Raw genomic sequence first — 25,982 nt, forward strand, 5'->3', positions numbered from 1 at the left:
CATTCACATGGAACGTGGTCAAAACTTCACAATACAGAAAGAAAACAAAGATAATTTGGAGAATCACTTCTTGTCAGTCTTTATTCTTTAAAAAATGCACATGGACAGTGACGAACACTGAACGTACAGCTGCTTCCAGAGAAGTGGCCCAGAAGCCACCAGGTGGCATTCAGAGGCACGCTTCCCTGGCATCCCATAATAAACATTCCCCATAAGTAGATCACGTTCAAACACAAATGACTCTGGAACAACACTCAACACGTGACGCCTGGAATGCTCTGCAGTAGATGATCACCAATGCACCTTACTCGAGTTTGTTGGTGCTTATTATTGGAAGAAACAGCACAAAATGAACTAAGCATGCAAGCAAAGATTGCAAACAGTCTGAGCATGCCTATGGGCCAGCAAATCTGCGTTTTTTCTGCTTGCACGTTACACACTCCTTTTCCGCTGTCCCTTCCAGTTTGTCAGAAAGAGCACTGCACGAGTTTCTTTCCCTTAAAAATGGCCACAAGTGTTCAGTCGTGATTGTCATGAAGGAGGTCTCGGAAAGTGGCTTAACATCTTGGCCGCTTGCTTTCTTGGCTTGGCTCAGAGCGGCCTCACTTCTGCTTCGACTCGTCCACTGGTGCGAGGAATCGCTTCCGCTGCTTCAGCAGGTGGCCAAAAAGCTGAGGAAAGACTGATAGGACCAGGAGGAGGGAAAGGGGGAGAAGAGGGGGTTATAAAGCATCCATATTTGAAAACAAGGAATTTGTTTTAATGTAAAAATGTGCAATTGCTGCTACTACTGCAGCCAACCTATGTCTCTTCCTGTACAGCGCATGTTATAATCTGCTTTTTCCACAAGATGTGGCGCCCACTGGGGAGTGGTTGCAAATACGTCTGCTACTGGTTGAAAACGTCCTTGGGAGACGCAGCCGCCAGCGAAATGACGTGTGTTCTCGACAGCTAACGCCATCTGTCGCACACGCCTGTCGCGAATACTATTAACTGCACATGGCCTCAGAGATCAGTTCTGGCTGCACCGATCGCGGAGGCCAGGAACTGTGCATTCGCTGCTGGGGTTGGTGGTTTGTTTTCAACCAGGGGCAAGCGCGCATGCGCGGAGCAGTCTTGTGAAAAAGGCGGATTACCTACAACACTTCCTGCAAACATCAACGGAAATGTGTAGGTATACAATTTAAGACAGAAACAACACAAAATTTATAATCCTTTCGTTTGACAATGCATGCACGTTTGTTGTTGTAAAATACCTACAATTCACTTTAAAAGGACCCTGAAATGGGAATTGCAGTAATATACTAATGCAAGGAATCCATAGAGGTTGTCTTTTGAGTATTCAAGTAAAGTTTAAAAACTTCATAGAGCCTAGTATTTACAAATAATGTTTAAAATGCACTCCTTGTGACGCACCCTTTCCGTTGACATCAACTGTGCTTTCTGAGTGCGCCTTTTCATTGGGTGCTCGGGGGTGGGCAATATCACGACTTGTTTTACCACTCTAAATGTGGTATGGTAAAGCATTGCGGTAAGAATTTCATTTAGAAGTCCTTTAACAGCATTAACAGCAAACTGCTATACTACACGGCATGTGTTGGTTTACCTGAAGCAATAAGTGCCATCCAAAGACTGAACAACAAAGACTACTGTTCAGTCGTAACACTACCAACTGCTCTTTTTATGACAGTATCTTCTTTTCAAGAGGTGTACACATGTTGTCAGGGTAGTCTACAATGCTGCCGTGTCCTAACTCTGGAAGGAACAGCAGTTTAAGTTAGGTAGCGAAGCGCTGGAAGTAGTAGGCGAATATGTCTACTTAGAACAGGTAAAAATCGCAGATCTGGACCATGAAAGGGAATTAACTAGGAGAATGAGATTGGGATGGAGCGCATTTGGCAAGCACTTGCAGATTATGACTAGCAGCTTACCAGTATTGGTCAAGAGGAACCTGTACTCGCTTATGGGGCTGAAACGCGAGGGTAACGAAAAGGATTCCACTTAAGTTGTGGACAACGCAGAGAGCTATGGAACTGGAAATGGTAGGCGTAACGTTAAGAGATAGGAGGACGCGTGCAGAGTGGGTCAGAGAAATAACTCGTTACTGACATTCTGGTGGAAATAAAGAAGAAGAAATAGGCATGAGCAGGATATGTAGAGCGAAGAGAGGGTACCTGATGGTCGAAAAGGGTAAAAAACCTGATAGCAAGGGAAGGAAAGCGTAGCAGGGAGCGGCAGAAAGTCCGGTGGGCGGATGAGGTTAAGAAATTTGCAGTGGTAAAGTGGATGCAGCTAGCACAGGACCTGGTTTAATTGGAATAATATGGGAGAGGCCTTAGCCCCGCAGTGGATATAGTCTGGCTGATGATGATGACAAAATGTGCACTCTGCTCGATGAGAGGGGGATCATCAACTCACACGGCACGTAAGAGGCAATGACCAGGATGACAAACGTGTGGTAATCGAAGGAGAAGTTGAGCCGGTTGGGCAGAGGAAACGTAAACAATCCGAGCTGGCGAATGTACGGCAGGGCAGCCACCATCGTCACAATCTCTCCCTGCAATGGGAGGAGGGGGGGGGGGGGGGGGGGGGAGGAGGAAGAAAATGGCTTACAATCAGGAAGGGCGCATTCACGCTGCACCTGCAAACACCGCCACACCTTGTGCATTCAACAGCAACTACAATGACAGGCAACTGAGAGGGCAGTATGTTACGCTTAGTGTGCCTAGTACAAAAAGTTGTTTTCTTGCAAATTCAGCATTACGACACCTGAAGTACAAATCCATGAATGAATGAACAGTTAAGGTAAATTCTTTGAGAGGTGCTTAGGTTGGGTCACATAAAGCTTAATCTGCGTGCTACAGATTAGTTACTCGCCTTTATAAGCAAGAACAAAATTTTTCATGTCGGTCAATTATTTAGGGGAATCCCCCAAGGTGAAGTAGATTTGTAATAAGGAAGTAATTACTCATTGACATTCATCAAAATGCAAACATTAGGCTACAAAGGAAAGACACAGGTTTCTCGGAAACTTTGTAGTTAAAGAAAAATTTGTCCTGGTCGTCCCTGGACCCGGACGACCAGGACAAATTTTTCTTTAACTACAGAGTTTCTGAGAAAGCTGTATGGCATTGCTTTGTAGCCTGATGGCTGCGCTTGGGTGGACGTCAATGAGAAAGTACTCTCTTATAACTTTCCATGTAAAACTGGAGAAGAAAATGGAAAGGAAGTGGGTTAAGGGACTACGCTCTCTAGGTCTAAGATGCACATACACACAGCATACTATCATGCTCCAGTTATATTCCAAAGCAAACCACTGGCGAATCATGTGAATGGAAGGCTTAGTTGGCACAAAACAAAATTTGATTGAAAAACAATGTGAACAGCTCCCAGCACACTTACCGACACGCCTGTGGGGTACAGCACCAGGAAGAAGGAGTACCTGCAGCCAAAGATGGCAAGAATGAATTTCAAGCATGGGATTAGCATCTTGCTGGCACCCTCTGAAAGTACTTTCATAAAATCGCCTGCCAACGGCCACTCGTTGCCGCAATCAACTGAATCAGCTAATGTGAAAATGCTAGCAGACCCACATTCTGCTTGATGCTGCATTTGCCTCCCTATAGAGCTTCCAATCCTAACGCTAATAAACAAGGTTTTATTACTTTTTTTCTTCCGCTGAAAGTCACAACTCCCTCTACAGGATAGACGTGGGGAGGTGGATCATGTTGCTGGCCAGTGGATACCCGGCCCTCCAATGGCTGAAGGGACAGAGGGGGAACAGCATGACCCCCCACCCCCATTGCTGCATCTTATCTTGATTATAGCTTGTCTAGCCATCACCTTATTTGCTTTCCCGGGCAGGCCCTGCTGGCTTACCCCCCAAGAAACTACCATCAGCCGGACTATATCCACTGCAGCGCAAAGTTCTCTCCCATAATCTTCAAATTAATCTGGTCCAGTACCAACTGCATTCGTTTAACCTCCGCAAGCTTCCCGATCTCATCCGTCCACCTTACTTTCTGCCGGCCCCTGTTACGGTTGCCTTCCATTGGAATTGGTTGCCCTTAGTGACCACTGGTTATCCTCTTTTCACACAACATACCCTGCCCATGCCCATTCCTTCTCGATTTCGACTAGAATGTCATTAAATCGTGCCTGTTCTCGACCCACCCCGCATGCTTCCCGCCTTATAATGTTATACCTACCATTTTTTCTATTCCACCATTCAAAGCACATGTCCCATACTGAGCAATCCAACTAGGACAATGCACACTTTATGCTGCTTGTGACCCATCTGCTGGTTACAGCGGCATACACTAGATTTCAGGAATATTTTGGTGACCACCACATGCCATAAGCCATGCCAGGCAAAGAGAATACGAAATGATCCGCCATTGCCAATAATGCCAGGTCTTCTGCGACAAAGGACCCTTACATTAGCAAGCTTCAGAATAGAGTGGCCCTATCAGTCAGGGCGATAGGGGGGCGGCACCAGTTTGCATGCACAGAACATTATGTTACGATGATATAGCGAAAGGGTGTGGCTAGGTGCAGTTTAGCATCCCTTTAACAGCTCCAACCCTAATCTAAAACTGCCTACTATCAGGGAAAGCACCCCCAACTCCCAAGAAAGCTGGCATCGCGACATCAATACTCAATCTTTACTCTCTCAATAATCTAATCAATAATCTAATAATAATACTCTCTTAATCTTTGTGACACAGTATACATTCTACTGTGGAAAGACTTGCAATTCTCCCCCATCGGTGTACCCCACCAGGCACAGAAGGTTGCATGAGGCAACGTTCTCTGTACAGTGAGAGCTTTGATAAATGTAGAAATACTGTTTTCAAGCACCCGGGTCCACGAATTATACTCTGAGAACCGACAAAAATAAACAGAATCCGTGCTCACCTGCACCATGCCAGCAGGTAAGGGCACGAGTTATACAGGCTGGTTCCGTAGAATGCGTATCTAGTGATCTCAGCCAGGCACCATGCGACCAACAGCATCACAATGCCATACTGGTCCTGGGACTGCACGTAAAAACGGGGCACGTCAGCAAGGGTACCTGGCGATGGTGGTTGCACACGCACCACATCACCGGCAAGCATGTCGAAATAAAGGGTCTCATCAATATGCACTGGGAGGGCAGGTTGTAGTGATGGCAGCACTGAGACATTTGGAAAGACAGGAATTAATAATGCATCTCAGAAACCGAAAAAGCTTTGTTTCTGTGCAAGTAGTGGAGGATGTTATAGATACTTAAACTAGATTGATCAGCGTCCAAAGCAGAGCTAATTAACATGGATGACACAGCAATAAGTACTAATGAAAAATCTATTTGCGTACTTGGAGTAATTATTCATTGCCATCCACAAAATTGCAGCAATACAGCCACAAAATGAATGCTCCTGATTAGCTCAGTTGGTAAAACAACTGCCCCTAGAACAGGACATACTTTTCAACCATAAAGTTCCCGTGAAAGCTGTATAGCATTCTTCTGTAGTCATATGACAATGCTAGGGTGGAGTAAAGTGATGATAATTACTCTTTTAATACAATCTACTCAGATCTTGAGTGACTCCCCCAAAAACATTGGGCCAATTTGCATTATGCCCTGAGACTTATAGAAGGAATGACAGCAGAAATAAACATCTTTCTTGGACCACAGCGCAAAAAATTCCTTACAGCTTGCAGAAGGTCCACGCAAGCTCTTTATTTACTTAATTCTTCTTCTTTGGTTTTTTATCTTTTTTTTTCAAGGTGGTCATTTGTTTGAAGACATGATCTTACACTTCAAAAGCAGTCTTTTCACTCAACACAGCTGCCACCCTACCCCAGGAAGAAGGAAAAACTAGAAGCACCCACACATACCTCTGGTACAGGCACGAGAATGCCCCACACGACCATGAGCCGCGACAGGATCTGGATGAGTGTGAGGAAGGCATTGCTGGACACCAGGCCAACTAAACAATGGACCACCTGTGCCGGAAGAGGACAATGCACAATGGGTTTTAGGCTGATCGTTGCACACTATTAAGGAGGTCAGGCCAGTGTTTCTTCAGTCCCTCATTTCTTTCCCTTTCTTTCATATTTTTTTGTGCCTTCAGCAAAGTAATGAAGCAAATGAACCTTGTTGCAACACTGAAATGCCACGCAGCAATGCATGAATAAAAATGAAATCACCCAAACTAGCCAACGACCGACCTAGTGAAACAACTGGCATCAACAATAATTGAAGAATGTCACTTTCTAATGATTTCAGCCCTGCATAACAATGTGTACATGGTCTTCATAACGCAATGGCTAAGCATCCACAGCAGCACCTCTGAACAAACTAAGCATGCTGTAGCTTAGTGAAGCAAGTATGTAATAGTAACTTTTCAGCTCGAGCTCACCTAAAATTAGTGCAAGGAAGTTACTGTGTCTTGCTTGCTCATTGCGTATATCTTCGTTTCTGCTTCTCTCCCACCCATGTCAATACGAGGCACTGAAGCATTCTCTTATCTTCCTTTTTAAGCTGCTTTGGTCAGCAACCTTGGACGGACTACAGCCATGCAACAGCTCAAGGTGTACTCTGCATAACAGCCCACACCATAAAATGTGCACTTCAGCACCAGCTGCACTAGAATGAAAGCTGCACCAAATATGCGATCGCTTGATATGAGCTACTATTTTCATGTGTGCATAGATATAATAGTTTAAGATGAATTCAGTCTGGAATGACTAGTTGATTCAAATGGATTGAATTCAATTCATTAAATTCAATATTGTGTTAATTCCTATATTCACATTCCACTTCGACTGAGCTGACTGTGCACAGAAACTGCTACACAAAATTCGCGAGACAAAAGTGCCCAGATGCAGGCGTCAAACAGTGTGTCTGCCTTAATCAGATCTTTGTCTTGTATGGAAGTGGATTTTCCAGTACTACTTGTTAATCCTAGATTTGGGGATATGCTCTGCCTAAAAAGGTATGGGCACAGTGTGACAGCAATGCTGGCTCCATCTGTGGCTGCCCTAGTGGATCCCCGTTTGCGTACAAGCACTTCGCTACTCGCTTGAATCACTAATCCTTTAATTTGTGGCTCTATTACCTCATACTCATTATTAACATACAGCTGTATGACCACTCAAAATAGATCTAAAACCCCCTGAGTAAATTAGGGCAGAATGTGCCTGCATGGTCTAGGGGTAGTATTTCTGACTCGGATCCTCACCTCACCCCATCTGAGCTCCTGCAACTCAGACACGTCATGCAGTCTCGTGACATCACGAACTGTTACCAATGATTTCTTCGCTCACAACACAACTGCAGAAGCTGGGTTTTCTGAAGAACAAATTTTTTAACACTTTCGCGTCAGAACACAGATGACTACAAGAGATATGTTAGCAGTTTCGCTGCACCCGGCCCAGTTCAAAGCCCATCAGGAAATGTCCACAAAATACACACCACACTTGCTGACAAAGAGGACATTCCAGATGTTTATAACGCAGTGCATAATGTTGAAATGGGAAATAAAATGTAACTAATGTGTTAGAAACCTCTAAAAGCGCAATCCATAAGAGCATGTCAAATGCAACTGTCTTCGTTCAATGACCCGTAATGCATAACAGTGTACCCACCTCAAGAAGTGCAAGTGTCTGGAAGAATTCGGTGGGGCATGCCACCTCGGTCCATAGGCCTTTGAGTGTCTTCTTGTGAAGCAGGTACTGGAGTACGCAGAATAGGACATAGCCCCACCTGCCAGACACAAAGACACACTCTGGTATCCATGGTAACAGAATCTTCAGCATTCTGTCCCCAGAAGGAATAGCACTTTCTGCATTGAGACATCACTAGCTTAATGGCGGATTTCAGTGGGCGAGTAGGAGCACTCAAGAGCAACCTAAAAGTGCTCTCACAAGAGCGGACGCCTTCTAGTGGGAGCAGTTTCATTCAGGAGTAGAACAGGGGTGGTTTCGCTGCACCGAGAGCAGTCGAGAGCAGTCCGTGCTACTCAGTCTTCAAACGCGAGTGTACAGCGAGTGTGAAAGAAGTCGCATGGCATGATGAAGTCATATCCTTGCTGTTTTTGTTGGTTTGTTTTTCTTCTGGCTGCGCTAAAAATGGCGGCTGTGGAGCGTTCGTGTTCGCCTATCTTCGCGGGATCGCATGGCGCTGTTCATACTGTGACAACTGAAGACGAGGAATTTCAACTTCACCGTCTCGACCGGGAGAAGCTGAGGGGGCAACGCACAACTCTCGTCGCCTTGCTTAGGTGCACCACCCATGCTATGACGAGGACAGCAGCGACAGCGTTGGGAGCATCAGCAGTACCAGCTCGGAATCCATAGTTCGCCCGAGTGTTCGAGTAGTGACGATGACTTTGAATGATACGAAACTTGGTCACGTGTCGTACTGCTCTCAGATCGCAGGGATCATTCCAATGGTGAACAAGTACTCCCTCACTCAACATGCTACTGTACTGCTCCTCCTTGCTCGATGCCTCTTCTCCCATCCGCCCACTGGAATGCACCATAAGTCAACCAGCAAGATGTTCTTCAATGTGTGCCAAACTTTCAGTACAAACATAAGCCACATGCCTTTTATATTGAATCAAAATGCTCTACAGACTACTCTAACTCCTATCTACCATATGATCTGACACAGGCTGTTTGGAATGTTCCAATCACAGTTTGAGTCAATGCAAAGAAAATCACCAATTGGTGCACAGTTAAGTGCTCGGTCAACTTCTGCATTGTATTAGTTGCCAGCAAACTGCAGTGCCACGTGCAGCACCATACATAAGTAAGACGCTGTAACTGCATTCCTCAGCAAAATTAAAATGTAAATGAATGGCTGACAACCATGGCTGACAACTCACGGTATGATAGAGTTTCGGAGCGGATAGCAACAAAGGTAAAGTATGTCAAATGCAGTGACGAGCTAAGAAATTTAGAAGTATGAACAAGGTCAGAGTTAAGTGAGAACATATAACTGGAGGTCATTTGAAAGAGTCTTCTGTACAGTAAACTATTTTTGGTTTGCGGTAATGAAGAAGTTTCTAGTCTATGTATGTTTGACAGCTGGGTGCACTGTATTTCAGTTGACCTTGCCTATGCATTCAAACTCAGAAAAGAAGCAACCGAGCAAAGCTTTTGTATTCTGAACTACACTTGTTCCAAAGTTGGCAACCCTATATTGCGGTGTTACTCTGATCCAGAACCACTCTGATCACCCATTGAAAAGAGTTTGGGCCATACCATCATCATCACAATCAATTTAAGGTAATACTCGATGCAGAGGTGGCCACACAAATTGTTTAATTAATCAGGATTCAACTGCACAAATTATAAGTGTTGCCAGCTAAGGTGCAAATGCAGTACCAAATATGTGTACAGGGATTTTTTTTATATCACTATCATGTGTACTTTACCAACAGGAAAATTTGTCATGCAAGGCTCAATGAAAAGACAAGGCGTTACATACAGCTGTCTGTTCACAATAGTAAATGCTGTAGTGTCGAAGTTCAAAGTAACTGATGGGAGCTTATACTAATTGATCCACAACAGCAGTGATAACAGCATATCACAAGGTAGTTTGTATGCCTCCCTGCTGCTAATGGTCTAAAAGATATTTTTATAAGTAAATGTTAACTGTTCCTTATTAGCATGGAGAAGTCCCATTTAGTGGCATTCTTTTCTATTTTCCCCTTTTTGATTTTTACATTTATTAGAATCTATATAATGCCTGTACAGATTATGCTTCAAGGCAGTTTTCCTGTTAAGTTGTTATGAGCCGTTACAACGCCGTCAGACGTTAGCTTCGCTCGCCAAATAACAGCAAGAGAAGCATTGAAACAAGCTGGTGATATAATCCGTCGGCCACTCTACATGCATTTCTCTGGGATTCTGCGCACTGTGAACACTTTTTAGTCTTTCGGTATTTATCCTTGGGCCGTAACCAGCGATCAAATCTCACTGAAGGTTTCCTCCAGCATGACCCTCAAAGACCAACGATGGCGATAACATCGAGAACTTATCTTCTTTGCAGCGCTGACGCTATCTCCAAGGCAACGCTTAAAGCAGCACTGATTACAGCTGATCGGAGCGGCGGCACGACGGCCTACAGCAAGTAAGCAAAGTGACTACTAAACTACTAAACTTCCAGGAAACTACGATGCCCGGCGCGCGTAGACACCTTACTGCCAAAGGCGCGCGAGGTCGCACTGCTTGAAGGAAATACAATCATTAGCGCGCTCGCTTTTTTTCCTCCTTGTAAACGCAAGAAAAGTGTATACGCTTGGCGAGGAGGACGTGGTTCAGCGTGTTGTCCATGGGAATTTCACGCCGGGCAAGGTCGCTGCGCGGCCGAACGAACGCTGTTTTCAACTGTCAGTTTCAACAAGTGGAGAACCCAAAAATTGGAAGAAAAGCCTTGCCCTTTTTCCGGCTCGATTCGCGGCGACTTTACTCAACAAGGCAGGAAATTATGGAAAAAATAAACACACACACACACACACACACACACACACACACACACACACACACACACACACACACACACACACACACACACACACACACACACACACACACACACACACACACACACACACACACACACACACACACACACACACACACACACACACACACACACACACACACACACACACACACACACACACACACACACACACACACACACACACACACACACACACACACACACACACACACACACACACACAAAAGAAAAAGAAGGTACAGTCAGCTACAGCAGTTCTGGGGGGATCATGATTTTTCTATGAGGAAGTCAAATATTGCGAGCGACATTTATGTGCAGACGGGCGGCGAACACCAAAACTTACTCGAGTATTCTCAGCGTACTTTAGTAAAAATATCAACGCTAAAGATCCTGGTGTCTATGCACGGTAAGTATAGTATGTTATTCAGAACGATAAACCGTCGGCAGCACTTCAGAAGTCGAAGCACAGATTAGAGCCGGGAACTCAAAAGCGAGACGTTTAGGTACGGGGAAGAAAAAACTCTGATAGCAAATTCTCGATTCCTTGGCTTCTTCAAGCTGTCTTTCGCAAGCACAGTTTGTAGTCGTAAGAAATAGCCATCAGTAAATGTCGCAAATTTTAAGCTACTAAACGTGACCCCGCCACAGACAATCAAGTTATGGCACCAAATCAAACGCGCGTGTACCGGATCATCCGGCTAAACCCTGAATCTTGACAATCAGTTTGATAACACACTTGTCATGATCCGCCACAGACAATCAAGTTATGGCACCAAATCAAACGCGCGTGTACCGGATCATCCGGCTAAACCCTGAATCTTGATAATCAGTTTGATAACACACTTGTCATGATTTGAACTAAAATTGACGTTTCGATCACTCCTCGGAGAAGGAAATCACTGAAATGCTCACCCTGCACACTGGAATAAGTTGTACGCGGCCAAGTACAACTTTCCGGCTTCACCGGGCCCACGCTTGGGTTTCGCAGCAGTACTTTGTGTCGCCGGTCGAGACATTTGCGAGTACGCAAGCTGGTGTTAGGTTGGTGATGAAGTTAATGAGTTAAAAAATGCCGACTGGCAGTGATTTCACTTGGCGCTCAGCTTCGAAACACCCAGCTACCTAGCGCCTGCTCAAGTCGCCTCTCTGGCTTGGCTTGACATGCAGTCAATGGGTGCAATGGGGTCGACTCGGACGCCCTCTAAACAAAGTGAGGGAAAAACAGCAACCGTCGACGTCACGTAACACCTTCATTACAGAGGAACAGAGGGGCAAAGCTCCTGCTTTTAAGACGAACCGGTTTCTATACTTGAGGAAGGTTTCAACGCATCTCCCTCAGCACCGTGCCCTCAGCACTAAAACAGGTTGAGCACCGTAATGAATAGAGCATGGCCTCAGAGACCCACGAGCCATTTTGTGGCTGCTCGATAAACAGCTTGACAATCCCAACGAAATTTCAAGCGCTTAATTCTATCTGCACTCCATGACGAAAAATGGAGGGATAAATATATCTGGCGCATGCAAGTGTGAAGCAGCAAATTGTTATTTAGTGTTTGGACAACTCTCTGGTTGTAACATGTCAGTAGCGATCCGCGTCGTCTGCTACGGCAGGAGAAAATGGCAGGTTGATTTCGGTTTCACTTCAAAGTATAGCGTTCCTCAAAGATAACTTCAGTACTCAGTAAGTCGGAATGCCTTCCTTGCATTCAATTTTTTGTCACCGTTGGTTGGTTCACAGGAAGGGAAAGGCGCAGTAACTGTCACACCTGTCACCGTTCTAGTAAGCGCCGATGGAAGAAGTTGAAGAGGAGGATTTGATAAGCGAGGGTTCGAGGCGCGGCGGCAGAGTTCAAACATTTTAGCTACTTTGAAATTGCCGAGGAACTTTAGTAAAGCAAATACAGTGCACGAACCTTAAACACGAATTCAGACCCAACCAACAGCTAGGTTCTGGCACATGGAGGTGCAGCGTGCAGCTAGGGTGAAAGTTAAGGTGCACGAGACAGATCCAGCAGTGACGACGCCATAGTGAACTATAATTCTAGCTCACTTTAGGCACGATTTTCTTTTGTGATGAAAAGCAGTGCAAAAAACAAGCACACATGGGAGAACCCTCCAGTGGTCTTTTTTTTTTAACGTTATGTAATAAGTACTTTTGAATTTACGCGCGTGTTGTGCTAGTTGCAATAACCTCCTCGAGAGGGCAGAGCATATAACAAGCCACTATTACCATTTTTTGCCATTCGAACGAGCCTTTTGAACAAACGGTGCAAGAAAATAAGGAAGTTTATTAACAGTAATACGCAAACAGCAACGTCTTTTTGATTGCCTTAACTAAAAGATTAAAATTTATGTTATTGAAATGTAATTGCAGAATGTCATCCGGAGCTCACCATACTCGTGTGCTTTGCGCAGAATGTGACTATATATACGAGGACACCGGTAACGCACGCGTACTTCCAAAGTACATATACTAAAATTGGAAGATTAGCCCCTGCGCAAGGATGACACGCAAAATCGTGAAGCGTTCCACATTTTTTTTTTTCTTTTTTGTAATTAGAACGAGTTATCCGTTTGTCAAGAATGACACGAACCAGTGTGAGGGGCCATGCGCTAAGGCAAAACTACCTTCGAACGGATCACTGCGTTTATGATATTAAACGGATGGACTACAGAGAGGGGGGAAAAAATGCCAGGGATGCAATCTAGATCTAGCTGTCAGCAGTGCGGCCCGAGCACAGCTTTGAGCTCCTCTTCGCTACTGTGCGTAATGTGTCATACCCGTTTTAATGCAGTGGTCGATGAAGTGTAACCATGTTTCCCTTATCTGCAGTACTTTCAGTGGAAGAATACCATAAACTGTGGAGGCGGCTTCGTGACCAGCCTCCTTTATACTATGCCAGTACACGCCAGAATCGAAGGCCGTCGATTTGGCAACACGGAAAGGCAGCGGTTTTGAGCCCCCAACAACCTGGGAACTCGCGAAATCGATGGAATTCAACAGGAACTGCGGCCGACCGAGAAGGTGGTCTTCACGACTGTGTAATCAGTGTAATCTCGAAGTCGTCTGCAATCGTTTTGACGTCACTTCCGGAAGGCCGACGCTTCGCTGTTCCCTGCGCCGGCGCGCTCTTTTGCTTTCGCCGACAGCGCGTACAGGCTGTTCGCAGCCGGCTGCAACATGACCAGCGCTGTGCGCTTCTCATAGTCGCTTGCCATTTGTGCGGGTTTATTCACGTTGCCGAGCACGTGTGAATGCCGAACAAGTGGTGTGTGCTGGGTTGCTCCAGTCAGGAGAATGTTCAAGTATTTTCTTTTCCGAAAGACCAAGAAACTTTCGAGAAGTGGCTGCGTACTATCCCGAGGAATAATTTCGTGTCAACGTTATATACCAAGGTAAGGGTGCCTTAATTGACTCTGCATTTCATTTTTCTCACGCAGTTTCTGTTTCCCCAAGAGGTTCGAACGTCGTGCGTGTTGTTGGAGCTATATCTTTTATTGCCCAAATTAATGGCTTTCCCTGAATATGGGTGCACACAAGTCTCTCCCATTTGCATACGTTTTACAAAAATTTATTATTGATGAATCAAAGAAATTAAAAAAAAAAGCGTTGAAAATTGTTCTTCTGCTCCGAATGAAAAGCCATGCTTAATCATGCTAAGTATCGATGTATAAAAGGGTAAACATATTTCGAAGTATATAAAATGAAATTTTAAAGCGATTTAAAAACGTCCGTGTTCGCGAACGCTTTTTCGTCGCACCCTTAACGGTGGTCTCTAGGCATTTCATCGCACGCAGACAGCCAACACCTCCTAAGGAGGCGTTGAAACAGCGCGTTTTGTCGCCACCGGAACGCCTCAGTTTCAAGAAGCGGTGTCCGAGCTTGCCGCTGACGTTATCGATGTTATCGCCTGGCAGGCTATAGCTGGTCTGGGGGTCTGGCCGATGTACAGGCGCCCAAATCTTTAACTGGCGTGCGCGAGCGGCGACTTTTCTGTGCGTCAGCGCCATATGACGGAGCGAAGTTGGAAACAGGATGAGGCTAAGCGCATGCTCACAAAGCACGCTCAGCTGGGCTATAGTGAACTAGAATACTTTCTAGTGGCGCGACCGCCTCCGCTGCAGAGGGCCTCCAGCGGAAGAAAGGTGCGGCGGCGCTGCAATCGACCGCACTTGAAAGCGCGTCAGCTTCCAGGCGGCCGTCGCGCTTGTAGCAAGCCGTTGCTTGTAAGACAACGCGTCCTCTGACGTTTTAGGCGAGTCAAGTTTACCACCACGAAGTGATGCAAAACTACTAAGGAACGAAAACGTTCGCTTCCGCTTTCTGTTCCTTCGAGCTTCGTTGTGCATATGAAAATATTCCGATGCTGTCGCTGGTGGACCTTATAGTTGTATAATTGTCTGGTCGGAGGCAGCCGCGTCACATTTAGCGGTGGTATTTGTTGCAGTTTGTCATGCTTATTACTGACCCTGTTTTATGCATGAACGAGCAAAATGAAAAAAGAAAGTGTATTTGCAAACGCGCACTACGATTTCGCGGGCGGCTTAGCTACATTGCTGATTGCAATATACATTCCTCGCTTCGCTTATACGTTTTGTATGGTAAATTTCGTCTCACCGATGGTGCACTTCACATAAAATACGTGCTTACATCCTAGCTTCCAAACGCCTTTAATGACGAAATAAAAAAAAATTCCCTGCCTATGGTCAAGCTACCGCCGGCCCCGAGACAAGAGTGCATGAAGAAGGAAGTTCGCCATAAGTGAAATGCAACGGCGGTTAATATTGTTTCCTACTACTAATTTGAAAGAAATGTGCTTTGTCATAATTTTAAAATTGCTCTTGGAGACTCATAAGAGCTCCTCCCTCTGTACCCAGCCTCGGAACTAGCCGACATTTAATTACGCCGAGCAGAGTCGTAACATTTTGTGTGTGTGTGTGCGCGCGCGCTTGAGGGGGGTGGGGGTGACGCGCCTCAATACTGTCCGTTGCACTGCATACATGTTGTTAGTTTCTTAGGGAGATTTCATTTTTTTTTTCATCGTTTAATATCTTCGTATACGTTTCTGTATTGCAAGGAATTACTGCACTGCACTTATCTATTGCTTGGTACGCACAAGTGCTTGGCAGTTATGAACACCAATAAACAACAAAGTTGTCGCAGAGCATAACAATGATTTTTACTGCACATACACAGCTTGCTGAATTGACACGATACGTGTTTCTTCTATTAGCTTGCCCAATAGGTGCACTCTACATTGCACGCTGCCTTCGATTTCAGCGTTGAAAAACACCGTTCTCGCAACTGTTATCTCGCCCGCAGCCGCATTCAGTGCACAGCAAACATAGCACACCCCGGTAAAATCTAAAAACTCGTGCAGCGCCCACGATTTTGTTGGAAGTATGAGTCCGCGGAGGTCGGCGACACTAACAACACCGTCTGCTTCGACCATGCCTTTGCATTCTTCGCTGCCCAGATCAGAGTCCGCAGCTTGTCCGTCCTCTTGATTACAGTGATCAGTGCGCCGGGATTTACTGCTGGTATCACATGGCAAGCCTAGCTGCCGTCTTTTCCTATGAGGCCTAGGAGTCGGAGTGGGCTTGCTCAAGTAGGCGGGCAAGTTAGGCAGAAGGGTCGGAACTGGCGCGCCAGGTGCAAGCGTAGGAGTCCCCCTCGGAATTCTAACTTCAGTTCCATTTATCACATGGACATAATCCCTCAAAATCAGATGAGCTTCAAAGTGCAATTCACACACAGCACCATCAGCGTCAAGCGGCTTGTCAAGCCTATGGAGGTTTCGCTGCCAAGCAAGCCTTTGCTGTTCGTCTTTTGGAGCCTTAAAAAGCGACACCTTACGCTCCTGCGCTGTTCTCGCGTAGCCAGTTGTGCAGCCTGGTGCGCAACAGTGATTTAACCACCGCTTGGGAGGCATCGTCGCAGCTTGGGAGGCACGCACGCACGAAGCAACATTCCGCGACGCCAACAACACGCACGCAACTGGCAGGAGCAGAAGGCGCAAGGGAACCAAAGCTGGAGTTTGCTCCGCGATGCCAGCGCTCGGTTTCCAGCGGAGCGGAGAGGAACTACAAAACCTACGCGCATCCGCGCCCGCGCTGCGCGTGGCTGTCTGCGGAGTCTGCGCAGCCCGCTCGCTCGGGAGCGCGTGCTACGTTCAGCCGCGCGTGCACGCGGAGCGGGAGAAGGAGAGTGAGGACGAGGGGGGTTGGTGGCGCGTTCTCGCGCGCAAAGCCGGCGCTCTTTGCCATTGGGATTTCTTAATTTTGCTTTTTTTCTGTGCCCCGCCGGGGTGGTGCAGTGGTAAGACGCCCGACTACTGTGCCGGAGTTCCCGGGTTCGAACCCGACCGCGGCGGCTGCGTTTCGATGGAGGCGAAACGGAGAGGCGTCGTGTGCTGTGCGATGTCAGCGCACGTTAAAGATCCCCAGGTGGTCGAAATTACTCCGTAGCCCTCCACTACGGCTCCTCTTTCTCTCTTTCCACTTTCATTCCCACCTTCCTCCCTTCCCTTACGGCGCGGTTCGGGTGTCCACAGAGCAAGTGTGACAGTTACTGCGCCTTTCCCTTCCTGTGAACCAATTTATTTATTATTTATTATTTTTTCTGTGCCCCGGCTGACATAGAGGCTGGCTGGAGGCATGTTTTTTATTGGTGCTTTCGAAAGCAAGAAATTATGATTAATTGATCGCCGTACATTGTTTTCAAAGAGCGCTTGTTGGCAGGCTCAGACATACATAAAAAAAAATGAACGCGAATTCGCTGCTTGAAGGCGGGAGGCAAACGACAGGTATCTTGAAGGACTTGAGGCGGCACCTCTTGATGCCTCTGTCCATGTTCACAGAATGAAGGGTCCAGCCTTCGAGTGCTCCCTCCTTTCCCTTTGTGACTGGTCACTTGAAAGGGGCCTATTCAGCTCTTTGGGGACAAACGTTTTAGGCAGTGCTGCCGGCGCCGTGGGGCCTGTTTTCGGCGCGTTTAGGATGCGTTCCCTACAAAGGCACAAAGCATGCCGCCTTACCCTTTGGTTCCTGCCGACACCGGCCAGGGGAAGTTCACTGCTGCGGCGCTGCCATCTGAAATCAATGACCTAGCTACCGTTAACGATGAGGGGTTTCTTAACGACCTGGGTCATTCCCCAGAAGCCGAGGCATGCCATTTTTGCGGCAGTTTCCTCTCCACGAGACGAACAGCGAGGAAATGTCTGACGACTTTCCATGCAGACGGGGACATCTCTCCACGGAAATCTTTGTCTTCTTAATTCCACTGTTACGCTGCGCAATTCCTAGTTCAGTTATCTCCTATAGCGAACGCGCAGTTTTGAGCCCCCGAAGCAGGATCGCGTATGAGGATAGGATGATTGACGTAAAGTGATCGCATTAATGACGAATATCTGTTTCTTGAGGCCGACCCGGTTCCACGATGGCTGCTTCAGCACCGCCAGTTAGAGAAGTACGACACACGAACGGTACGAGATATCCCCCCCCCCCCCAAAAAAAAAACGAAAAAAAAAGAAAGGCCCACAACCATCCCGTTACCGTTTCCACACAAGCTTCGCGAAAAAAGTGCGCCGTCATTATTTTCCTTCTAGTTCTTTTCTTTCTTTCTTCTTCCCCCCTCATTGTTAGAGCGCGACGGTGGCCACAATGCGGCCGGAGGAGGAGAGAAACAACCGAGCGCGCGCGCGCAAACACGTGCTCGAAAGCAGCGCGGAGCGGACGACAACATGCTTTTCTATGCAGCGGCTAGCAGACGACGCGGCCGGGCTGCGCGTAGATTTTGACGGGGTCTCCATGGAGGGCGCTGCCGTACAGAGCGGCGCAGCGCCCCCTGGCCCAGGTTTTCTCCCCGGATGCGCCTCCGCTCGAGCCACTGGAAAACCTTCTAGTACACTGTAGCTGGGCGCTTCGTCTGCCAGGCTGTTCCTTCTTAAGGACGTCACCCCTCCTTATCGCGTTTCGACGAGCAGCCATTTTTCTTTCCTCTCTTGGCTGCTGCGACGCTGTTCTTCGGAACTTAAAATACGAGCAAAACCATTCGCTACTCACGCTGGCTGCTCGTCGAAACGCGATAAGGAGGGGTGACGTCCTTAAGAAGGAACAGCCTGGCAGACGACGCGTCCAGCTGAGCGTGCTTTGTGAGCATGCGCTTAGCCTCATCCTGTTTCCAACTTCGCTCCGTCATATGGCGCTGACGCACAGAAAAGTCGCCGCTCGCGCACGCCAGTTAAAGATTTGGGCGCCTGTACACCGAAAACGTGCCAGCGCTCTAGGGCATCTTGTGCGCATGCGCGGTGCGGCACCGTGCACGCCAATCCCGCCAGGCTGTCGAGGCTGCAGTTTCTTGACACCGCCCGTGTAGCCGACATAACGTGACCGACGTCATCGGCCCTGCCTGTCGCACCGAAAACGGTTGGTTTGGTTTAACGTCCCAAAACGGTCGGACAAAAAAGAAAAAAAAAAAACTACAGCGGAAGAACAGTGGAAGACAAACGCAGGACAAGTGACTAACGAATGCAGATTTTGTGCAAGAAACACAACTAAATATAACGACAAGGTTGGAGCCACTTGCAACTGGTATGCTGGTGTGGGGCGGCACAGGGCACCAGGCAGGGGCGTCGCGTGAATTTTACATCGCGTTTGAATTTTTATTCTGATGCGCGATGCCAATAAGACGAAATGTATGCAGATCGGAGATGAAAAAATGCATTGTTTTCTCCATCAGTGCGCGTAAGAGGAGCTTAACGGCGCAATTTAAGAGAAGAAGGCTTTAATAGAACGCATATCAGAATATTAACTATGCATTCGTTTGGTTTTCGCTAAAGGCTTGATAGCCCGAGTGCACATGACAACGAACATGGACAAGGCAGTCTGACTCTGAGCTTTGGAGTTCGGCTACAGCTGCCGCAAATATAATGAGTGGCCACAGAAAAAAAAAAAAAAGAAACAATTAAAGGGTATCTTAGATGTGTCTTATGAGGAGAATGGCGAAGGCCTACCCTTCCTATCCGATAAGTTGCCTCCCATCGTTAGCCTCTTGTCGGCGTTCGTTGCAGTGCTACATATAACTATAATTGGTTTACAGGAAAGGAAAGGCGCAGTATCTATCACACTTTCTCCGGCAAGTGTGAGCTTGGACGGTAAACCATCGCTCCTGTCGCGTGCCGTTCCTTGGCGCACGTGGTGGTAGTGGTTATTTATTGTATATACAAAAGGAAAGAAAAGATGTTTGCGACTCCAAATACATTTTTAGCGACTCAAAAACAGCCATTAGTAATTTCGCAAAAGGTAGAATTCATCAACCAGCAGCCAAAATTTTGAAATTTTTTTATTACTCTAAAAACGCACGTTCGATCAAAATGTTGTGGGTCCCCGCACACTCGGGTCATCCTGGAAACGAGGCGGCGCACCAGTATGCCCGAGGATTCGTCGTAGGCCGGGAGGTGCGTTACCCCGAACTAAGATCGGCTCGCGAGAGAGACCCTACGTACAGAGGAATTACGAATTGGTATAAAACAACAGACTGAAATATCCGGAGCCCCACTACACACTCAGCAAATCACAACAAACACTACGTAGAACACTTCAAACAAATACGTGCTTTAATCCGTATAAGCTAGCAAATGGTATCCAGGCGAATACAGCCCCTCATGTTCACTTTGCGGTGACCAGAGGGCAGATCTCGAACACATCATGTTTAAATGTGAAAGCATGCATCCGCCGGGGGGACTGCAGATTACCAACTCGGAACAGTGGGAGGCCGCATTGCTTAGCTCTGATTCAAGCCGGCAACACGCCATCACGGCTTGGGCCAAGGAGGTCGTCGAGCGCCATCGAGCGATGACCACCCCTGGGGCGGCTTGAGGAGAAGCGAACTCCCACGAAGAAAGAACTTTCCCAATTCTCCTCAATAAAGTTTGCTCCTCCTCCTCCTCCAGCCCCGGTATCTGCTATCTGATATCCGAAGCACCTGAACTGGAGCGGCGGAAATAAACGGATAGCGAGGAAAAGGTAGAGGAAATCAAAGAGGTGAGCCATAGGGAGAAAGAAAAGGGTAGGCAAAAATAAAAGAAATATATACACTATGGTACAGTATACAGTAGTTTGCTTGAGGCCCACCGGCAAATGTCTTAGGTCACTGAGCACTCGGAACATCGGGCGGGCCTCCGCAATAGCTCCACGTCCAGGCAACTGTTCACTACGCACGCACTTGCACACTGTACAAAACACTGACGGCTGTCGTGGGCGATCGGCCGTTATTGTGCGAAATAGCACACGCGGAGCGTTCAGTCACAGCGCGCACTATCTGGCGGGGTGAAACAGGCGGGTCATCAAGCCCGCCTGTTCGATATACTCACACAGGCTCAAGCGTGTTCGCTCGCGGACGCGCGCACTTCCCGGCGGCCACAGGAGCACAGCTACGCTGTCCGGGATTACCCCCTGCGCTCTGCAAGCAACTCACGTCGTGGTTCGGCTAGCGCGGCGAAGTGCAGTAGAAGATGTTCGAGAGTTTCTACCGCGCCACAGCCGTCACACACGTCACTGGTGGCAAGTCCGTGGCGCATCCGTCGTTCCCCAGGCCACACACATCCAATGCGTGCACGTAGGATCATTGCGCGGTGCAGCCGAGTCAGCGAGCGGCCGCTGACACTGTGAATGCGCTCACTTCTTGAGATGCTTGTGTCGGGGCGCTGCGTCCGGAGGTGGTCACCGCACGCACGTCCTCCAAAACGAGTTGCTCGTCGCTAGGAGGGAGTTCATGTGCTGCGGTCGCGAGCTCGTCGGCACGTTCGTTGCCTTCTATGCCGCAGCCCGGGGATCCATTGTGCCAGTATAGCGCAGCCGCGCTCCGCCAAGCGCTCGAGACGCGCGCGAATCTGACACAGCAGCGGAGTTCCCCGGCCGGTGGTTCGAAGGCGGCTGAGGGCAGCGCGGGAGTCACATAGCACGGTACACCTAGGTACACCTGGGTGGCAGCGGAGTCCACTAGCAGCCTAGCGAAATATTTCTTTAAACTAATGCTCTTCATGCGAACCGACCTGTGAGCACTTGACTATACACACAAATACAATGGTGCAACCTGCGTGCGTTTGGAGGACTGAGCAGTTATATTGCCATTAGTGCGATAACAAACTTTTGAAGCTATGCATATTGTTAAAAGCTAGAAGGTAAACAAAATAAAATGGCTGAACGTTATTTAGTTTGGAAAGAGCGCGATGAGGGCGTGCTAAAAGCGACGCAAATGAGAAAAGCATCTACATACGCACACGAGCACACCGCAATGTTTTATTCGATGAAGATGCCTTTTATCAGCTTGTAAGAGTGAACCACCCGCGTTAACTCAAGCATCCTGGAGGTAGTTAGGAAACTCGAGGTTCACTAGTGTCGCTAGAGAACTATATGGCTGGTTATAGATAAAAGATAGATGTATCTTTCTTTAACAGAAAGTGCCTAATATGATGTCAACGCATTCGCATATTTCAAAAATCAACGTTTTTTTTTTTTTTTTTTTTTTAAGATAGCGATATCTTTACAAGTTTTATTCAAGGTTTGCTCAAATGTTTTTGCAGCAAAAAAAAATGTTTGAGAACGCATAATTTGTTATTCGAATTGTGCTGGAAAATTGCATTCATAGCTTTCATGTCGTGCATTTCATAAAAGTTTGGACGTAATATTTTTTAAAGAAAAATGTCCAGTGAAAGCGTGTTCCTTTTGCAGTTACAAAGGATGGATTTGTTTTCCATCAAACGCCGGAACTACAAGAACGTGGTTAGCCGAGTGCATCGTGGTGGACTGAGGCCTTACAAGCTTGTGTTCTTGCCGCCTAGCAGAGCCGGTACGCGAAGCCCAGGGGTTTTGGGGTGTGCATAAGTTACTGCGTCCGACAGCACACCGAGGGCACTACTTGACGCCCTCAAACGCCGCAGAGACGGGGGGCGGATAGCAAAGGGTTTATGCTGCACTGTTTGAATTACCAGTTACAGGATATGTACTGTGACGGTAAACAGTCTGGCGCCAAAATAGTCAGGCACTCTTTAGAATTTTATTGCTCGGCTCAGACGTCCGCATGATTGCTTTTGAATATCTCATCGGAAGCTATATACATCCAATAGGAAGTAACACGTAGCAGTCGAAAAGAAACTGGCTCAGCCAAGCGCGCCGCACGACGACGGGTGAACCGATGACGCGGGACAGCTGAAGATGCCTTCCCTTAGCGATGTAAACTGTACGCTGTAGCCGCAGAAGCCACAACTGAGGTGGCCTCAGTTCAGTTCGGTTCAGTCGTGTCCGACTCTTCTGCGAAGCGTGCGAAGGCCGTTAAGACGCCGTCATTACCTTGTTCTGTTGTTGTTGTTGAGACTGTAGGAAGAAGGAAAATAAAACGCACAGGCCTGCTACTAGCTCTGTAGCTGAGCCGCCTCCGCTGCTTCGTGCGGACAGAAGAGAAAATAGAGAAGAAAGAAAAACAAGAGGGAGATAAAGACCCGCGTCGCAACAGCCGTCGTCCACCATTGAAGCGGTGGCGGGTGCAATGACGGCCTTCGTAGCAGGCAGGCGGCGGTGACCTTGTTTTGAGCATAGCAACAGCCCAGCAGCGGGCGAATGATCACGTGGCTCTCTCCTGAAAGTTTATTGGGCCTGGATTGGGTTACGCAACGATTCGTCTATCCCAGTCTCAGTTGCGGGGGTGCCGCCTGCCCGCTGGAGTGTTCGCGTTGAGGCGGTGGTACGGTGTGATGGTGTCGTGTTCGTGGCCAGCGTGTTGACGTTCGGGAATGCGAAGGATGCCTCGAGGCTCACCGGCTGTTGTCTCGCCGTCGTAAAGGCTATGAGTATTATTTCGCTGGCGCGGAGGTCCTGTAGCATGGTTTTTATTTTCATCCTGAAGAACGGAGTGTGGTCCGCACGTTTGGAAAAAGGTCGGACAAAATACATCGCGCGGTCGTGTTCGTCATCGAGAAAGGGCCAGCATTCTAGAATATTTTGGGGTTGAAACTGCGCGCAAATTGCAGCGTATCACCACAAGATTTTCGAGTTCGGTCGTCAGTTGTAGAATTTCACATCCTGCTTTTCACCGATGAAATTTGAGACATCTGATATCGGCCGCTAGGCATGTGACGGCGCGTTCTGCAAGCCGCGTAGTTAGCTTACTTCCCAGTAATTCTCAACTACCTTTTGTTTTTTTTTTGTTTTTTTGCCTAGCCGTGTCTTCAGTGCGCTAATACTTTCAGCTCCACTCCATGCGTCGCAAGTTCATTTCAAGCGACTGTCAAGCGAGACGGACTTGCGGGTGGCTCAAGGCGCGCATGCTAAAGGAACTCTAAGAAGTGAAGAAGCGAGCGCGGTAGGCGCGGGAAGAAATGCGTACACGAGAGCGCGCAAAGAACGGTTCACAAGATGGCCGATTACGGAGGAAGAGCCTACAAGATGGCGAGGCGGACGGATTGAACTCCGCGCGCAAGGGGAGAGGCTGACGCGGGCGCGCACAGAGTGTGCAGATTAAAAAATAAAGAGCACGGACAACGGGATGACGTCTCCAGAGTATGGAGGAAAGGAGAAAACCATGTCCCAGAGCGACGCCGCCCGCTCAGACACGCGTCTCTTGACAGTTAGAACTCGACGGAACGTTTCAAAATACCCCTCTTCTTCCCGCATCTCCTCACATCGCCTGATGAGTCGTGCCAGAAGCCTTGGCAAGCCGCCAAGTATCATTATTTCGCCGATATGAAACACGGCTGCACCTAAACGGAAGCATGGGTCTACGTAGACGAAATTCTTGCATGTCTCAGTGCGAAGTCCGTTAAGACGCCATCACTGCCTTCTTTCGCGCATAGCAACAGCATATCAACGGGCGAATGATCACGTGACTCTCTCCTGAGAGTTTATTGGGCCTGGATTGGGTGACGCAACGATTCGTCTATCCCAGTCTCAGTTGCGGGGGTGCCGCCGTGCCGGCAGGAGTATTCGGACTGAGGCTGTGGTAGGGTGTGATGGTGTCATGTTCGTAGCCAGCTTGTGGACGGTCGGGACTTTGAGGATGCTTCGGGGCTCACCGGCTATGGTCTCGCCGTCGTAAAGGCTGTGAGTATTATTTCGCTTGCGTGGAGGTCCGTATCATGATTTTTATTTTCATCCGGGAGTTGGAAAAGGTCGGACAAAAGACATTGCGCGGTCGTGTTCGTCATCGAGAAAGGGCCAGCATTCGAGCGCGCGGAAAAAAAAAAAATAATAATCTTTGGGGGTTCAAACTGCGCGCGAATTGCAGCGTATCACCACAAGATTTTTGAGTTCGTCGTCAGGTGTAGAATTCACATCCTGCTTTTCTCCGATGAAATTTGAGACATCTGATATCGGCCGCTAGGCATGTGACGGCGCGTTCTGCAAGCCACGTAGTTAGCTTACTTCCGAGTAATTCTCATCTAGCTTTTTTTTTTTTCTTTTTTTTTGTCTAGCCGTGTCTCCAGTGCGCTAATACTTCCAGCTCCACTCCGTGCGTCGCAAGTTCATTTCAGGCGACTGTCAAGCGAGACGGACTTGCGGGTGGCTCAAGGCGCGCATGCTAAAGGAACTCTAAGAAGTGAAGAAGCGAGCGCGGTAGGCGCGCGAAGAAATGCGTACACGAGAGCGCGCAAAGAACGGTTCACAAGATGGCCGATTACGGAGGAAGAGCCTACAAGATGGCGAGGCGGACGGAATGAACTCCGCGCGCAAGGGGAGAGGCTGACGCGGGCGCGCACAGAGTGTGCAGATTAAAAAAATAAAGAGCACGGACAACGGGATGACGTCTCCAAAGTATAAAGTTTTCACCACCACCATGGAGGAAAGGAGAAAACCATGTCCCAGAGCGACGGCGCCCGCTCAGACGCGCGTCTCTTAACACCTAGTAGATGCCCCCCTCCTTCCCGCATCTCCCCACATCGCCTGATGGAGTCGTGCCAGAAGCCTTGGCAAGCCGCCAAGTATCATTATTTCACCGATATGAAACACGGCTGCACCTAAACGGTAGCATGGGTATACGTAGACGAAATTCTTGCATGGGTCAGTGCGAAGTCCGTTAAGACGCCATGCCTTCTTTCGCGCATAGCAACAGCATATCAACGGGCGAATGATCACGTGACTCTCTCCTGAGAGTTTATTGGGCCTGGATTGGGTGACGCAACGATTCGTCTATCCCAGTCTCAGTTGCGGGGGTGCCGCCGTGCCGGCAGGAGTATTCGTGCTGAGGCTGTGGCACGGTGTGATGGTGTCGTGTTCTTGGCCTTGGCCAGCTTGTTGACAGTCGGGAATGCTTCGGGGCTCACGGGCAGATAGGTTATGTGAGACCTTGAGGTGCGGTGCCTTCTGGTGCCAAACCTCCTCCCATCTGACAACGGTACCGGCTGTGGTCTCGCCGTCGTAAAGGCTGTGAGTATTGTTTCGCTTGCGTGGAGGTCCGTACATAATTTTT

At 48.0% G+C, this 25,982-nt stretch overlaps 1 protein-coding gene and 1 pseudogene across 1 annotated transcript; one reads left to right on the top strand and one right to left on the bottom strand.

The window, feature by feature from the left end:
• Positions 1-54: 54 nt before the first annotated feature.
• Positions 55-11,692, bottom strand: Hacd1 (3-hydroxyacyl-CoA dehydratase 1). Its single transcript, XM_084577621.1, has 7 exons — positions 11,432-11,692; positions 7,633-7,750; positions 5,881-5,988; positions 4,918-5,039; positions 3,403-3,442; positions 2,419-2,557; positions 55-682 (listed from the first exon to the last, which is right to left on the bottom strand). The coding sequence occupies exons 1-7, from the start codon at positions 11,533-11,535 to the stop codon at positions 603-605; spliced, it is 711 nt and encodes a 236-aa protein (XP_084433747.1). The 5' UTR covers positions 11,536-11,692; the 3' UTR covers positions 55-602.
• Positions 11,693-12,972: 1,280 nt separating this feature from the next.
• LOC146182494 (U6 spliceosomal RNA) lies at positions 12,973-13,058 on the top strand (annotated as a pseudogene).
• The last annotated feature ends 12,924 nt before the right edge of the window (positions 13,059-25,982 follow it).

Source organism: Amblyomma maculatum, chromosome 8 (assembly GCF_055883805.1).
Source record: "Amblyomma maculatum isolate TAMU_Amacu chromosome 8, ASM5588380v1, whole genome shotgun sequence".
Lineage (NCBI taxonomy): Eukaryota > Metazoa > Arthropoda > Arachnida > Ixodida > Ixodidae > Amblyomma > Amblyomma maculatum.